The sequence below is a fragment of the Abramis brama genome, assembly GCF_963993115.1.
Source record: "Abramis brama genome assembly, chromosome: 9".
NCBI classification, from domain to species: domain Eukaryota; kingdom Metazoa; phylum Chordata; class Actinopteri; order Cypriniformes; family Leuciscidae; genus Abramis; species Abramis brama.
Window position 1 is genome coordinate 10,882,499 of NC_139971.1, and position 17,892 is coordinate 10,900,390.

Here is a 17,892-nt window from a genome sequence, read left to right on the forward strand (position 1 = left end):
AATGCTCCTTTACCAGCAGATGGCACCGTGCTATTGACCTTCTCACACTTTAAGCTTCATTTAAGGTCAAGGTCTTGGATGAAAATAGCCTGGCTACAGCTAACACTGGCTTTAAGGCTGGTTTTGTCTCACTATACAGGCATTAACTTAACTAAAACCTCACAGTTTCTGGTTAATGAACTGGTACATTACAGGGATAATTTAACACTTCCTGGCCATTTTCACCTAAACATTACAGCCCTTATTTATAAGCAAATTGAAGGCCTTCTGAAGTAGTCATTCAGAGAGACAGAGAACAGTTTTTCACTCACCTTACTGGCCTTCAGAACATGTATCTGCTCCTCATTTACTGTATCTTTATTCTTCTCCAGAAAACCATCACACTGATACTCCACCTGACAGATACAGAGAGACATTAGAGGTTATCATATGAGAGAAAATCCATGAACGAGTCTCTAAATATTTTCTGTTTTTTTTTTCCTTCACAGCTGTATAATTACAAATTGAAAATGTTCGACTTATTGATGTCTTTAGATTGAAAGATTTTTGTAAAGATGTATAATAAACCTTATTATACATCCTCCAGCTACAACCTCACAGCGTTATTTTATTATAACTGTGATGCTATTATATTTATTCTTACTTTGAATTAGTTTTTTTTTTATATATATATATTTTCTGTTTTTATTTAACATTTTTTTCATTTTTAGTATTTTTTTTAATGTCTATACAGTTTTAGTTATAGTTATTTTAGCAAGCGAAAAGTATCTAACAATCTTATTAATGGACCCCTTTCACAGACTGTGATGGTTTTAATGGTCAGGTATTTTTAATTTATTTTTTTCAATTTTTTCAGTATAATTTGTATTATATTACCTTTGCATCCAATTAGAAAAAAAACTAGTTAACGCTGCTGTGAGTGTGTTTCTAATACAGTGGCTGTGGGAGTGACGGTCAAATTGACTGCCGTTATCACTCTCTCTCTATTTTTTTCCTCTTTTTGAAAGTTTTTTTTTTTTTTGCTATTTGAGCAAATGGGAACATAACAAATATATATTTAATGTAGTTTCTCATTCACCGCTATAGAAGTTTACTCAACTGTGATGACTTCCGCTTCTGAGAAACCCGGAAATGTGAAAAGGGTCAATTTCTGATTAACATCATGTCCCGCCCTACATTTTTTCTCATTCGTGAAGCCATTTCACTTAGTATGTCACAATATGGAAGAAAAGACCATATTAACTTCTATTTCATGCCAACTATAATAAATACTATAAATAAATAACTTCATGCTACCTGATTAAGTAATTTTAACCAATTGATTTTTATTGTAAAGTGTTACCAAGATTTTTTACTTTTGTAAACTCTCATTTTGGCCTTTTTTTATTTCAGAAGAAACTTCTGAGATCAAGTATTTACTTAAATAAATAACCAGTGCTGGGTAGTAACTGATTACATGTAATCCTGGATTACGTAATCAGATTCCAAAAATATACTTGTAATTAGATTAAATTATGTTTTAAAATACTCATAATCGGACTACAGTTACGTTTCTATTGATTACATGATTGCGTAATTTTCACAAAATGGCAGTAAAGATTTCACAATTTATTGATTCTCACTAATTCTTCTTTTTATCTTTTAAATTGTTTTGAGGAATTACACAAGACAGAAGCTACACAGCATAACATATAAAAGATTTAATATTTTTTGTGTTTTTAGGGGCCAAGCACCGAAGGTGTGGAGGCACCTATTGTATCTGTTGGCGTTCTTATTATTAGGGGCCAAGCACAGAATGTGCGCAAATGTTCTTCTTCTTCTTCTGCTCTGGGAGTCTATGGCAGCCCATAGAACCGCTTGCGGAAAAGTTATGAAATTTGTCACACTGATAGAGGACAGTCTGAACTGTCACCATAGCAAATTTGGAGTCTCCAACTCAATCCCTCTAGCGCCACCAACTGGTCCGGAGATGTGAAAAATGTTTTTGCTATTTTTGCAAAAATCATAAAAGTGGTCTCGTTAGATTCAGGGTGTCATGCTGAGTCGACTGATATCCATTTTAGGCCACTGTAGGCATATCCAACCATTTTAGGCGTCAGGCATTTTTAATTTTGTACCAAAATGCTGTATTTTATGAATGCATGAACATATCATTACGAAACTCGGTATGTGCCATCAGCACCATGCCCTGAAGGTACTCAAACAATTTTGAGACAGCTTTTGGTCAAAAGTCATAACAAAATTTCCAAAAATGCTAATAACATTTGAATAAATCTGCCTATTGTAATGACACTGGCATTATTATAAATCTTATTAGATTCCTTGGGTTATGCAGAGAACATAGATACCAAGTTTGCCGTATTTGGCCTAACTTCCTATCCGCCATCTTGATTTTTATTCAATACCTACTTTTTCAAACTCTTCCTAGACCGTTTGTACGATTTTCACCAAAATCGAATCGTATCATCTCCAGACTGTGCCGACTAAAAGTTATGGATTTCGGGTTGATAGACAAAACCGTTTTCATATAATGCAGCAGCAAAGTAGAGGCATGATGCCAAAAGGACTATTCAGGTTCATCTCTGCAATGCCTTGACATATTGACATCAAACTTTGTATGTGTCATTGTCACTTCACTCTGACCACATCACATCAATTTCATAACTGCGCCACCTATTGGTCGAAAGTGATAATCCATTAAATCATATGTTTAGTTACTGTATTTATGAATATGAAAATCATCTTAATGTGTCTTTAATTGCTCCTTGCTGCAGTTGGTCTGACAGTCCCAGCCATGTTGGCATGTCTTATCGTCTTCTTGCACTTGGCCCCCGATAATTGCTGCTTGCAGCTATATTATTTTGATTGTTTTTGTTTTCAAATTGAATTATTACTTTTTCATAAACTTACAACCCCCCTGCAGTTCCTTCACAACCCCCAGTTTAGAAAACCCTGACATAAGGTAATGTTTTATGCACTACAACACATATTTTCAACATGTTTTATTCCTTTGTATTTTTAAATCACTACAGTACAAGATTATCCGATTACATTTACATTTATGCATTTGGCAGACGCTTTTATCCAAAGCGACTTGCATTGCATTTCAAGGTACACATTTACATTCTTATCAGTTCTTGCTTTCCCTGGGAAGCGAACCCATGACCTTGGCGGTGCAAGCGCCAACACTCTACTGTTTGAGCTACAGGAAAGCGATTAAAATCTATGTGATAAACAAATTAAGGTTTAAAGTAAGGTCAAAAAGTAGTCAGATTACATTACCTAAAATGTGTAATGTATTAGATTACGCTACTAACTACAGTTTTCATTATGTAATTTGTATTCAGTAATGGACTACAATATGTAAACAATCTACCCAGCACTGATTATAACTAAGAGGTCCATTAAACCCGGGTTTATACTGCACGATTTATAATAGTACTTTACGACTGTTGCTTGTCAGACTGTATGAACATCATCCTCACTGTAAGCCATGTCACACTGTATGATCTCAGTCGTCATTAATGTCAGACTATATGGCAGTCAAGACGCATACAAGAAGACTCGTCAGGAGTTGTACATCAACAATCCGCGACATGTTAAGTGACGTGAGATGCATTTACATGAGGGATATAAATGGTGGCTAGCAAAAAGACAATCTCTAGCGTTAATTTTCATAGTGGCTTCTTTTAAAAAAAAAAAAAAAAAAAAAAAAAAAAAAAAACATGTGTGTGGAGCAGGTGGTGGTTTATTGTTGTCCTAATAATTGCATAATCAGGTTTGGCGCTCCGATTGGATTTGACAGTTGTCGTAGGAGAAGTCACACTACAGGACTGTGTGGCAAATCTTCTGACACTGCCAGAAATTTGTCTGAGGTAAAATGTGATCGCAACAGTCATTAATCTGCAGTCGGTGAACATGTCAAACTAATGATCAAAGACTTCAGATTTTGGCCTAGGATCTGAGGAATCTTTTAGGATTCACAAAATGTGTTTCAGAAGGCCAAATCGTGGCCAAAATCGTACAGTGTGAACCGGTTTTAAGTCTACGGAAGCTACAAAAGAGTAACTTCACAGAACTTATTTTTTTACATTGGATTTAAATTACATGTTATATTATGTATTCTATTAAATTTATATAATTTAGAGTGTCTTTTACATTAGTAATACTGATTAGAGAATCCTGATTTAACCTTGAGGATGTTTGAGAAAGCTAATGCTCAAACCCTAATTTGACTGTGTGTGTGTATTGAATGTCTATCACACACTCTAAATGTGGCTTATGATATCCACCCTCCTTCTCATTTCCTCACAGATATTATACACCATTTCTAAAAACAGATCCACAGCGTGAAGACGTATGAGCACCTTTACGGAAAGCACACAGGAGACTTGACTCAGTTGTTTTGGCATTAGCATGTTTCCAAGCTAACATAATGATACTCTATTTAAAGATTTGTTTAGAACTATATATTCATGTATTAGTGTCTATTGTTTAGAACATCCTTTATATCAGAAGTGTACTTACAATGTCTTAAAATGCTAGACCTGTTTCACATACAATTCATATGTGGCCTGTTTGACAAGAGTTTCTACAGAGTTATTACAAACAAAGTCATCATGAAATCAAAATTGACCATACTTATTTTTTATGGAATACTGAATTGCATTATGCATATATTGCATTATTATAAATGATTTATCCGTGAACATCATTCTTTTTTATGTCCCCTCGTAATTTTTAATCAAAATAACTTGCAGCATCATCTCTTCTCTGATGAGGTGTTTACTGGGACGAGGAAAACCTTATTTTTCTTGTTCGAGAAGCCGTTTCACTCCGATATACATCACAATGGGGAAAAGACTATCTAAACGTCTGTTTCATGTTGACTTTAAACGTGAAATCTTTTTTATTTGAGGTGGATTGTATGCACATCCAAATGTAATTATTAACTAAATCACCTGGATTTATTCCAGAAAATGTTTGTCAGCCTGTTATTGTGTGTGAATCTCGACAAAACATGATAATTTGCTTCATTATTGTATACTGCTTCATATAAGATTGTGTTGATAAATAAATGAATTTTCTGATGAGTTTAGCGTGTTGGCTCAACACCAGACAGAACTCAGTCACGTCTAGGACGTTTCTGGAACACAGTGGCACGTGGCTTATGCCAACAGTGAATGCTTTTAATATGGTGAACATGCACTGTTCAGATGCAGTATGTGTGAGGCCGCTCAGTAGGTTTTTTTGGAACAGAAATACAATGTATCTGTGGTCAGATATTTATATATAAAATGAAACAGTTTATCAGAAATGCTGAACCAGCCTGAGTGTGAAGTGTGTGTGTGTGCGCACCTTATCTGCAAAGTGCTGAATAATGAAAGCTTTATTGGACATCCGTGGCTTTTCAAAAAGTGCACACGTCTTCAAATGAGTGTTATACAGTTTCTGAGCCCAGGAGTCATCTGAACCCTTCGGCATCTAAGAGAAAGAGAGAAAAAAAGAGGCTGTACAGTATATGAAGTAAGAACTGTAGTCTCAAACAGGATTCCAATCACACAACACAGTTTTTTTGTTTGTTTTGTTTTTACAATGATGAACACTACCGTTTAAAAGTTTAGGGTTAGTATTTTTTTTTTTTAAATGGTTTCCACAAAAATCATTAAACAGCATGACTGTTTTGAATATTGATAATAATAAGAAATGTTTCTTGAGCACCAAATCAGCAGATTTCTGTGGCACTGAAGACTGGAGTAATGGTTGCTGAATATTCAGGTTTGCCATCCCAGGAATAAATTACATTTGAACAGATATTTTAAATTGTAATAATATTTCGCAATATTACTGTTTAATTAAAATCAGTATTGGTGAGTATAAGAGATAACTTGTGATGGGATGGGAGTGTACTTACAATGGAAGGCAAGGCAATTTGTGGGTTTGAAAGCACAAATGTTAAGTTTGTATGTTTGTTGAAGCACTTCCATAAATTCTTCAGAGTTAAATACTTTACTGGCATTACATGGTTACGACTGAAATATTAGGTTTAACCTTGCAAAGGCAAAGTTAATAAGTGAATTTATGACTCTAGTCTCACATTCAACTTTCAAAACTGAGTGTGTTTTAATGTATATTGCGTTGCCCCATAAACCTCATAGTACAGTAAGTGAATTAGTGTAACTACAATATTTGCTTTCTTCAAGTCAAAAATGTTTTCTGTGGTCGACAGATGCTGTTGATGAAGCTTAATTTGTATTGAATCCCAAAAAATCATAAATGTGTCACAAATATGCATCTATTAAAATCGTATAACATTCTACATTAAAAACATGTAGTTAAACAACAATTCTGTTAAATTGAATTATTAATTGTTGAATTTGCAAATATTTGTTTTGCAAATTGTCACATTTATGAACACCTTGGATTTGCGTATGGATATTTTGAAACTTTTCAGATATTTTAATTCACAAAGCCAAAAGTTGTTTTTTTTTGTTTTTTTTAACACAGCCAATCACAGTAAAAGATGAAAGTACATCAACATCTTAATTTACAATAAAACTGTGAATATGTACCTTGCACTCTTCGTCCAGCAGGTCCAGGATGCCCATCTTGGCCTCGATGAGGTTGATACACGGCTGATTATCATAGAAATCAATGAGAGTCCAGGGGATCTGCTCTTTCATGTACTCCTCCTGCTCCAACTTAAACACATGCTGCACACGAGAAGACAGGAGGACAACAGAAGATACATCACAATAAATTAAGAGAATAATCATCAATCAAGCATGAACTCATGAGATATGGTGTCATGTGAAGTGTGTCAGAGGTCTCACCATGTTGAACTGTTGCTGTAGTTTCTCATTGGCATAATTAATACAGAACTGTTCAAAACTGTTGATTTCAAAAGTCTCAAACCTGGAAGAATAAAACAAAACATCACAATTGACTTCTGTAACTCTAAACTGAACCAGTGTGGTCTGTTCTCAAATGTGTGCGTGGCTGTATGAACACGCACCCGTAAATGTCCAGGACTCCGATGAACGAGTGCTGCTTGACCGTAGAATGTAGCGATTTGTTCACATGGTCCACGATCCAGTTGAAGAGTTTGGCGTAGATATGTTTAGCGAGGGCATCGCGAGCATTTATGGCCTGTAGTTTGGGGACGGGCTTTATGTACGTCTCAGTTGCCGTCTTCAGTTTCTTATGACACAGCCAATGAGACATGTCTTGATACGTCACGCCCATCAATTCACAAAACACACTCAGGTGACCATTATTTGGCTGGATGGAAAAAAGAGAGAAAATTACATCATTACTTCACAATGAAACAAATTTAGGTCCCACTTTATATGACGTGTCTTTAATCACTATGTACTTAACTTTTTTTTATGCAAGTACAATGTACTTCAATACAATGTTCATATTGTATTGCAAAATACTTTTGCTGCTAAAGTAGTGGGATGCGGGTTAAGTTAGGGACAGGTTTGGTGGTATGGTTGGGTTTAAAAGTGGTTTAAGGGGTAAGGAAAGGATCAACAGTGTAATTATAGCTGTATTTACAGAAATTAATTACAGCCCTAATTACATTTTATAAATATACAGTGAGGAAAATAAGTATTTGAACACCCTGCTATTTTGCAAGTTCTCCCACTTAGAAATCATGGAGGGGTCTGAAATTGTCATCGTAGGTGCATGTCCACTGTGAGAGACATAATCTAAAAAAAAAAAAATCCAGAAATCACAATGTATGATTTTTTAACTATTTATTTGTATGATACAGCTGCAAATAAGTATTTGAACACCTGAGAAAATCAATGTTAATATTTGGTACAGTAGCCTTTGTTTGCAATTACAGAGGTCAAACGTTTCCTGTAGTTTTTCACCAGGTTTGCACACACTGCAGGAGGGATTTTGGCCCACTCCTCCACACAGATCTTCTCTAGATCAGTCAGGTTTCTGGGCTGTCGCTGAGAAACACGGAGTTTGAGCTCCCTCCAAAGATTCTCTATTGGGTTTAGGTCTGGAGACTGGCTAGGCCACGCCAGAACCTTGATATGCTTCTTACAGAGCCACTCCTTGGTTATCCTGGCTGTGTGCTTCGGGTCATTGTCATGTTGGAAGACCCAGCCTCGACCCATCTTCAATGCTCTAACTGAGGGAAGGAGGTTGTTCCCCAAAATCTCGCAATACATGGCCCCGGTCATCCTCTCCTTAATACAGTGCAGTCGCCCTGTCCCATGTGCAGAAAAACACCCCCAAAGCATGATGCTACCACCCCCATGCTTCACAGTAGGGATGGTGTTCTTGGGATGGTACTCATCATTCTTCTTCCTCCAAACACGTTTAGTGGAATTATGACCAAAAAGTTCTATTTTGGTCTCATCTGACCACATGACTTTCTCCCATGACTCCTCTGGATCATCCAAATGGTCATTGGCAAACTTAAGACGGGCCTTGACATGTGCTGGTTTAAGCAGGGGAACCTTCCGTGCCATGCATGATTTCAAACCATGACGTCTTAGTGTATTACCAACAGTAACCTTGGAAACGGTGGTCCCAGCTCTTTTCAGGTCATTAACCAGCTCGTCCCGTGTAGTTCTGGGCTGATTTCTCACCTTTCTTAGGATCATTGAGACCCCACGAGGTGAGATCTTGCATGGAGCCCCAGTCCGTAGGGCTGTGACGGTGGCAGTTTTTTACCACCGCGGTGGTAATGGACCCAAATACCGGCGGTGTTGCGGTGTTTGGGGGGTTGTTTTGAAATAAATAAATAAAAACAAAGAAACAACACAATAAAGCCTCTAAAGCATTGCAATAAATATCAGTAAATACTGGTAACTTACTTACATAATATAATAAATCTATTCTATTTAAGAAAAATCTTAATCTATTTAAGAAAAAAACAAACTTTTGTTTAATATTTCCACACAAAGACGCGTGATACAGCCTACCGCTCTGCGCTTTGAGAGGGATGTGGGACACGAGCAGGAAAGAGACCATCAATCTCTTTTCTGATATCTTCATGTTTTCTACTTGTAAAAGGTATGAAGAGCGAATTTTATCTTCCACATGGGCAAGACATTTAAGCTATGTTTGCGCGCTGCCAGAGAAAGCCAAACTAAAATCACCCGCGCGTGTGAAACGCGCTTTACAAATGAACTTGACGCGCCTATACCAATATGTCTAATAACAAGCACAAATTGTGTTAAAAAGAATTTGACGTACATGTAAAAAATCTGTCCTACAGCGTTTTTTCTACTTTACCACAGTAAAGAATTGGAAAATAATCGACCTAAAAGCGAACAAAGGAAGAAACGTTTATAATCCCCTTTGGAAATGGGTGAGACGCGAGTGAAGGTATGGGAAAAGAAAAAAGAGATTCCATGCAGGGATGAGTCACGATTTTTGAATATTCGATTATGTTCTAATGTCTGTTGTGCGATCATTCTCTAAAATAAAATCTCCATGTTCTGGTGCTGATGCGGTTGACGCGTTCATGTGGGTGACGCTGCCAATAACGCACACAACAGCTGTCACAAACCGGCAAAAGTAATGATTATGAACGTGTCAAATATAGCAAGGAGACATTTTAATTGTTTATTAATAAAGTGGTTTTTTTTGTGTCAGTGTCGGCTGCAAAGATGAAGTTGACGATGCTCACTCGTCATCTTCGCAGTGAACGCGCCTATAGAGAGAATTGCACACTATACGGAATACATAAACATATGCTAGTCGGTTTATTTTCGTTTTTAATTGTTTTGTTTAAAAGTAGACAATTCAACTTTCTATATGGAATAACTAATGGAATATTTTTAAATTCGCTGATTATCGGGTGAAGATCGCAAACCAGAATTCAAAGCCGACAAAGTTTAAATTTATGGACTCACGCACAACTCTCTCATTCGTCGTGAATTCAAACTTTTCCATGGCTGCGCCTGCAATATAACATTTAATTGCTAACCTATTATTTATTTTGTAAACAAAGCTTTGTGTGTCATAATATTAATGTAAAACAGCAATCACATACAAACTTTTTTTTTTTGCAAACCACCGCCGGTACTCCTCAGCCACCGCGGTGGCGCTTTACAACCGCGGTGGTGCGGTTGTCAAGTTTACCGGCACAGCCCTACCAGTCCGAGGGAGATTGACAGTCATGTTTAGCTTCTTCCATTTTCTAATGATTGCTCCAACAGTGGACCTTTTTTCACCAAGCTGCTTGGCAATTTCCCCGTAGCCCTTTCCAGCCTTGTGGAGGTGTACAATTTTGTCTCTAGTGTCTTTGGACAGCTCTTTGGTCTTGGCCATGTTAGTAGTTGGATTCTTACTGATTGTATGGGGTGGACAGGTGTCTTTATGCAGCTAACGACCTCAAACAGGTGCATCTAATTTAGGATAATAAATGGAGTGGAGGTGGACATTTTAAAGGCAGACTAACAGGTCTTTGAGGGTCAGAATTCTAGCTGATAGACAGGTGTTCAAATACGTATTTGCAGCTGTATCATACAAATAAATAGTTAAAAAATCATATATTGTGATTTCTGGATTTTTTTTTTTGATTATGTCTCTCACAGTGGACATGCACCTACGATGACAATTTCAGACCCCTCCATGATTTCCAAGTGGGAGAACTTGCAAAATAGCAGGGTGTTCAAATACTTATTTTCCTCACTGTATATTCATGTTTGAGAATGTTTTACACAATACGTGCATTGCATCAAATGATTAAAGACACATTATATAAAGTGGGACCCAAATTAGTACAGTAATAACTCTGGGGTATGTGGTTATAAATTACCCTGTTTGTGTAAAAATGCAATAAATTGTAAAATCTTAAATCGATTCAATAATTTAACCATATATCTTTGATATTGTTGCAAAAACGTAAACTGTATTATCGCACAGCTCTACAGTATACATATACAGTAGATTACTATATATAAAATTTCAACTGCCTGACTTTTTTTATTTTGTCGCAAAATGTAAGCTCTAATATGCTAAATGGGACTATAATGCATGAAGATGTTAAGATCTTATAAACATTAACAGCATGATTTTCTGAAAAGCGCTACACAATAAAGTTTCTGTCATAAGATGCATTCCACAGTGTTGCACACAGTTATTTGGTTTCTATTTTCACCATATATAGATAGTCCTGCCCACAGTGAAATCACATTGGTCCAAAATGCCACTTAAGTCAACATGAAACTCACTGGAATGATACTGCTGTCCGAGTCTCTGTCCTTCACTTCCACGTTCCCCAGGTGCAAAATCGAAGCCAGAATCCGAAACAAGCCCATCTGATAGGACTCATTTACACCTGAAGAGAGACATCAACAAATGAACAAATCAGCACAAAATCAATCAGTCTAATAAGTATAAGTATTTTAGAAGTCACAATCAAAATCCATTGGCTCAGAAATCTGAGGGAGCACATGCAGATCATAATAAAAAAATTACAATATAGCGCTTTTGGTGTACAGTAGTACATAGTAAAGCTCTATATAAAAGCCTCATTCATTCATTTATTCACTCAATCACTCACTCATAATCTGCGATTTACTTCATCTATCACATCTCAACAACATGAGAAATGATTAAACTTTCAGTCTGACCTAGCAGTGTGAAGGCGTTCTTTGTGGTCGACATCTCCTTGGCATCATCTATTCCATCTATCACTGGGTTCCTGCCCTGTTTGGTGTAGTGGAAATTATCAGCCTTCCCTGTGGAGAAAGAAACACACGCACAAACTTGTATTATATCCCTCAAATAAAAAAAATATTGTACCACCTAAAAAAAATAAGCAGCAGTAGACATTCTGAAGGATCTACCCCAAGGCTGGGTTATCATCAAACCCATATGTTGATGTAAAATAATCAATCTTATGAACCAATCATTTCTTATGTTAGATATGTTCAAATCAAGGAGATAATAGAGTTCAAATAAAGAGACAAACTGCAGCATGTATCAAACTAATTTGGCTCAAACATATGTACGGTAAAGTGATTTCTGTGCAGGGGCTCAAATGAATTACTGAATCTATTTTCTAATTTGACAGTTATTTGAAATGTACCATCTGAACGTACTGATTAACCAAAATTAACTGGACATTTCAATTTAACCTGAAATTCAATTTAACCTAAGTGAAAATATGTTTGATCAGTTTGCTGGGCTCTAACCTAGTATGATTCCCAAATGAGTTGGTTCCTTTTAGTGAATCAAAATCACAACTTACAACTGCATCATGTTGTAAAAAAGACTCATCAAGCGTAGCGTTAGTTCTGGCAGGTCACGTCAGTCAAGCTCACATCAGCTGACTCTCAGCTGATCCAAGTCTACCTATAGGAATGTGATGCCTATCACAGCATCCCTATATAAAAGGTCCATTCTGTATTATCAGCAGCTTTATTGCGTTGCTCAGGAGCTAATTACCCTCCTCCTTCCCCAGCTCCTCCTCTCATCCAGTCAGGACTTGGCCTACTGATATTCCTCTACGAATCAGACTTATTTTTCTTGAATTGCTGTACATTAAATTATTGAACATTAATGATATCTGCAATATTGCACTCCCTGCTCATACACATGCTAGGCTGCATGGATGGGCAGGGAGTTCTTGCCCAGAGCAGAACTATAAAGCCAATCCAAACAATATGCTATTTGTCAATCATCTTTGACGATAATGGTCCTGACAGAACTGAGAGTTAAATTAGTGTACTGACTGACTGGCTGGTTCATATGACAATGTTTAACATTACAGTAAACTAAAATGTATTTAGTTAAATATCAAACATTCATTGGGACACACTGTGCTCATCAAAAGAGCTTTAATTATCCAGGAAACTCCCCAACCATTAATACATAGAAACTCTGTCATTAGTACTACACAGATTTGCATTAATAAAAACTATTCTCTTATTCACAGACCCTAAAATACAAAACCTTCTTCACAGATTTAACGAATGATACACTGTTGCTTGGCAACAGAGACCTTATTGAGAGATTCACGCACACACACACTCTCACATTAACGGGGCGTCAGCTGAGCAGGAAGTCAGCTGAGTAGGCAAACAGCAGGAGACAGAGCACAGAGCCAGCAGAGTGTGTGTGTGTGTGTGTGTGTGTGTGTGTGTGTGTGTGTGTGTGTGTGTGTGTGTGTGTGTATGTGTGTGTGTGTGTGTGTGTGTGTGTGTGTGTGTGTGTGTTTCAGAGCAAGTGGGTGAAGCAAACAGAGATGATAGGGAGAGGTGTGTGTGGAACCAAACTACAGTAGCTCCAGTATTAATATGCGTCTGTGTGTGTGTGTGTGTGTGTGTGTGTGTGTGTGTGTGTGTGTGTGTGTGTGTGTGTATGTGTGTGTGTGTGTGTGTGTGTGTGTGTGTGTGTGTGTGTGTGTGTGTGTGTGTTTCAGAGCAAGTGGGTGAAGCAAACAGAGATGATAGGGAGAGGTGTGTGTGGAACCAAACTACAGTAGCTCCAGTATTAATATGCGTCTGTGTGTGTGTGTGTGTGTGTGTGTGTGTGTGTGTGTGTGTGTGTGTGTATTTAGACCTGCACAGCCCGCCTCTCAGTAGGACATCTCTGATAGCCACTCTCCATGCTGTGTCAACACGAACACACTCTAATCAGACACGTTACCCACAAACGCACATTCACCTATTTAAATAGGGACATGCCATAGACTTTTTAATTATGCATAATTATTTCCAGAGACTTCATAATTTTTTATATAAAATTGATTATAAGTACTATAGACTAACCCTATATACATTTTTAAATAATATTTATTTTTTATTTATTTATTTTTTTGGATTTAAGCATCCAATTTTTAACATTCACTCTTTTACTCACCCTCATCTCATTCCAAACCCTTAAGATTTTGGTTCATCTTCAAAACACAAATTCAGATATTTTAATGAATCTTGAGAGGTTTCTGTCCCTCCATTGAAAGTCCAGATAAAACTTCCAAAAAGGTCATAAAACAAATCCTCGAGCAGTCTTGGTAAAGAGATACGGTCGCTTTATATGATGAACAGGTGTAATTTAGGCATGTATTTACATCTAAACGATCAACAACACACATCTAGAGCATTACATATGGTAAACATGGAAGCTCAAACGTACGTGCATGATACACAAGAACCGGTGACACACACAAGCGTCTGTGTTTACCCTACTATGTGATGCTCTCTATGTGATGCTCTCTTTGGCTCCACAATTTGGTTGATTGTGGTTTGATGGTTACTGGATACTATATTAGAGCGGATGGACAAATAAATAATATTTGTATGTTTACTTTGTTTTTACAACCAGTGAATCCTCTGAGGTTTTCCGATTTAAGTGATCCATTGTCAATTTTTATTGTTGATTGTGACAACAAACTTTCAGCTTCACACTATAGACAGTCAAAAATGTGTACAGAAACAGCATGGTTAGGAAGATGGCTTTTTTTGCACTCTTTATATATTCTTTCTCTATATATATTATTCTCTTTTAATATTTTAAAAAATATTATCAAAACAAGTTAAACTGTGTAGCTTTAATACTTATAAACATAAGGACCCACCTCCCAACAATTCCATTACAGCTAAAATACTCCCATGAATGAGTAATCCTAATCTGAATAATATTCTCATAAAGAAATTCTCCTCTTGAATGAAATATGCTGGGTTATTTTGGCTCACCGAGTTTCAGGGCTTTAAACTCCGGGAGGTGAGCAGATGCACAGAGCTGATAGAAGATATGATAATTCCTCTCTTCATCCGCCTGGAGAACAAGGAACGCAAGAAAAACAAAAATAGCACATAAGATTATTTAAGATCAACAGTTGGTTCCATCTGCAGTATTTTATTGCATCACAAGAAACCCAAACAGAATTTGTAGGACTAAGAAAAACAGACGTTCAAAACAAATCCATTACTGCTCATGAAGCTGCATGTACTCACTTAAAGAGGCACTATTATGCTTTTTCAAATATAACCTTTCATGCAGTGAGCAATGTAGCCGTTTGTGAATGTGAAAGGTCTGCAAAGTTTCAAAGACCAAAGTGCACGACAAATAAAGGTATTGTCTCCTACAAGAAAGAATCGATTCTGAACTGCCGAAATGAGTCATCAGTAACTCCAGCCTATGGTCTTCATTGGCTGCCCGCGAGCAACGTCTACTTTGACCTGTCCTCAAACACTGTAGTTGTAGCTGAGGCCTGGAAGAGTTTGGTTTGTGTTGTTGACGTGTCGAGAAGATGCTGTTTTCAGCGAATCCACTTTGCATGCGCTTCAAAAGGATGCAGACTCGTTTTGGAATTGATACAGTAAAACTGACGCCATCGTTTCTGGTCGTATCACTGTGAATATTCAGTGCCCACTGAAATTCAGGTAATGGCTGTTTAGTTTCTGTCATGCGCGCTGTAAGTGGTAGACCAATCACAACAGACTGGGCCATCTGACCAATCAGAGCAGAGTAGGCTCTCGGAAAGGAGGGGTTTAGAAAGACTGAATATTTGAACGAACCGTTTTCAGACATGTATAGTATGAGAAAATTAAAGTGTTTTTTTAACTTTGATGCATGTAAACCTATAGTAGATGCCTCCAAAACAAAATTAGGAACCTTTTATACAGCATAATAGGGGCACTTTAGCATGTTTGAGAGGCTTTGAAGAACAAAACTTTTCTGGAGTATATGATCATAAAGTATGTTAATTATGAAGTGTGTCGGTGTTGACTGTGGCATTCACGCTTCAGAGATAATAAACCTGACTTGTGAGCTTAATGTTCATGCTATCAGATCTATTTATGAATCGATATTCAGAGCTTTCAATTAGCACTAAGTAAACCAAATATCCATGAGCAAAATCACATTTCACTTTGGTTTTGAATTATATCTGTGATATTAAGGACAAAATATGGATGGACAGAAACTCAATATATCATGCTAAATTTGTGATTAGATGACTACTGAACCATTATTTGAAAGAGCTGCCCATAAACACGTGGTAGGTCCCAGTAAATGTGAACTCTTCCTGTCTAAGTGGGAAGTACCTGGCCAGAATAAGTTGTGGACAGCTGTGGATTAACTGTACCACAGGGGCCAGTTTGCATAAATATAAACTTAAGACTGTCAAGCAGCTAATTAGGGCTAATCAGTCTTACTTTTCGGATTAGACAAATCTACGTTTTTATGTAACCGACTTAAAGTTATGAACAGTCTTGAAGAAAAAAATGTAGATGACTAAATTGTTAAACTAGTCTAAGCATTTTACGGCCACAGACATCACTATGGTGATGGTGATTTGAGACCGAACATTCTTAAAGGGATAGTTCACCCAAAAATGAAAATTGGCATTAATTACTCATGTCATTCCAAACCCGAAAGACTTTTGTTCATCTTCCGAACATAAATCAAGATCTTTTTGATGAAATCTGAGAGCTTTTTTGCCAGGATACGTTTATAAAGAGATTGTAAAACAAATCCATGTGGATCGAGCAGTTTTCTCGGAACAAAATTTTCTGAAGAGACTCGATCGCTTTATATGATGAACAGATTGAATTTAGGCTTTCCACATATAAACATTGATCAGCGAACAAACAGAAGCTCAACCGAACCTGCTTGACGTGCGAGAACAAACCTCTTGTGAAGCTCAAACGTGCTGCGTAACACACGAGAATGAACCTCATTGGCTCTCGCACAACAAGCGAACATGCTTGAGCTTCTGTTAGCCACAACTGATGTGTGAGTTTATGAGCGAATAAAAGCCTAAATTCATGTTTATCATATAAAGCGACTGAGTCTCTTCAGAAATTTTGGACTAAACCACTCAACTCATATGGATTAGTTTTACAATCTCTTTATGAACTTTTTGAAGCGTCAAAGTGGTAGTTGCGTAGCTGTCAATGGAGGGACAGAAATCGCTCAGATTTTATGAAAAATATCTTCATTTGTTTTCCGAAGATGAACGAAAGTCTCACAGGTTTGGAACGACATGAAGGTGAGTAATTAATGACAGACTTTTCATTTTTGGGTGAACTATCCCTTAAAGAATAATATTCTTTGTAATTGCTATTTTCTTCTTATATTCTAAATTGAGAATAAAGTTAAGAATAATTTCTTTCTTAAGAGTAATTTAATAACTAATATAAATCAATAACTCTCCATTAAATGCAATCTGCCTTTTTGCCTCACCAAACTAGACCATCAATATATGAAAACTTATGGGGAAAATAAAATATGCCTTTTTTTTCCCCATTAGATTATAATTTGAATTACTTGGGCAATGATCAAAAGAAATCTGTAGACAAATATCCCTTTTTAAATAAAATTCTGTTTACCATCTACTACAGTTGATAACACAACATTAATTGTGCCAGGCAAAAAGCTCTGACTAATATATACCTATCAAAACCTAATTTATCTAGAAATAAGGAGCGTTCATGCTGAAAAGAAGGGTAATTATTTAAATTAAATACACGCATGACACAATACCAGCACAGATTGCAGGTGGTTAGTGAATAAGACACAGGTTTTTGTGATGAAATACCACACACAAAAACGGTGCAACCCATTACTGTCACAGTAATGCATGTTAAGCATGAACCAGCTTTGCAAAATACCATTAAATTTACATACTTGCATAGTACATTTCTGGTCAAACTCTGCATCTGACAATCACACATACTTAACTCATCTGGAATTCCCCTAAGCACAACAGCAGTCTCTGTGAGTATATTATATAAGACTGAACAGACATGTTTAACTCCATTATCCTCATTCCTGTCCAGCTTTAATCATTCTGAGCCTCCCAGAAGGAGAAAAGGCCTCTGAATCCCAAACAAGTTTCTCACACCTGGGCCAGATTAAGTCATTTATGTAGGCCTGATCAATTTTGGGGCCAATAATACTGTT

General features: G+C 36.8%; 1 protein-coding gene across 4 annotated transcripts in view; it reads right to left on the reverse strand.

The window, feature by feature from the left end:
• Positions 1-17,892, reverse strand: part of myo5aa (myosin VAa) — a 95,884-nt gene that overhangs the window by 46,638 nt on the left and 31,354 nt on the right. For all 4 annotated transcript variants that reach the window (XM_084123720.1, XM_084123719.1, XM_084123718.1 and 1 more), the window contains exons 7-14: positions 14,679-14,760; positions 11,613-11,720; positions 11,211-11,317; positions 7,016-7,281; positions 6,834-6,915; positions 6,573-6,713; positions 5,359-5,484; positions 312-395 (exon numbers count right to left, since the gene is read on the reverse strand). In XM_084123720.1, coding sequence (XP_083979846.1) covers positions 312-395; positions 5,359-5,484; positions 6,573-6,713; positions 6,834-6,915; positions 7,016-7,281; positions 11,211-11,317; positions 11,613-11,720; positions 14,679-14,760 — 996 coding nt within the window. The remainder of the gene's footprint in view (positions 1-311; positions 396-5,358; positions 5,485-6,572; positions 6,714-6,833; positions 6,916-7,015; positions 7,282-11,210; positions 11,318-11,612; positions 11,721-14,678; positions 14,761-17,892) is intronic.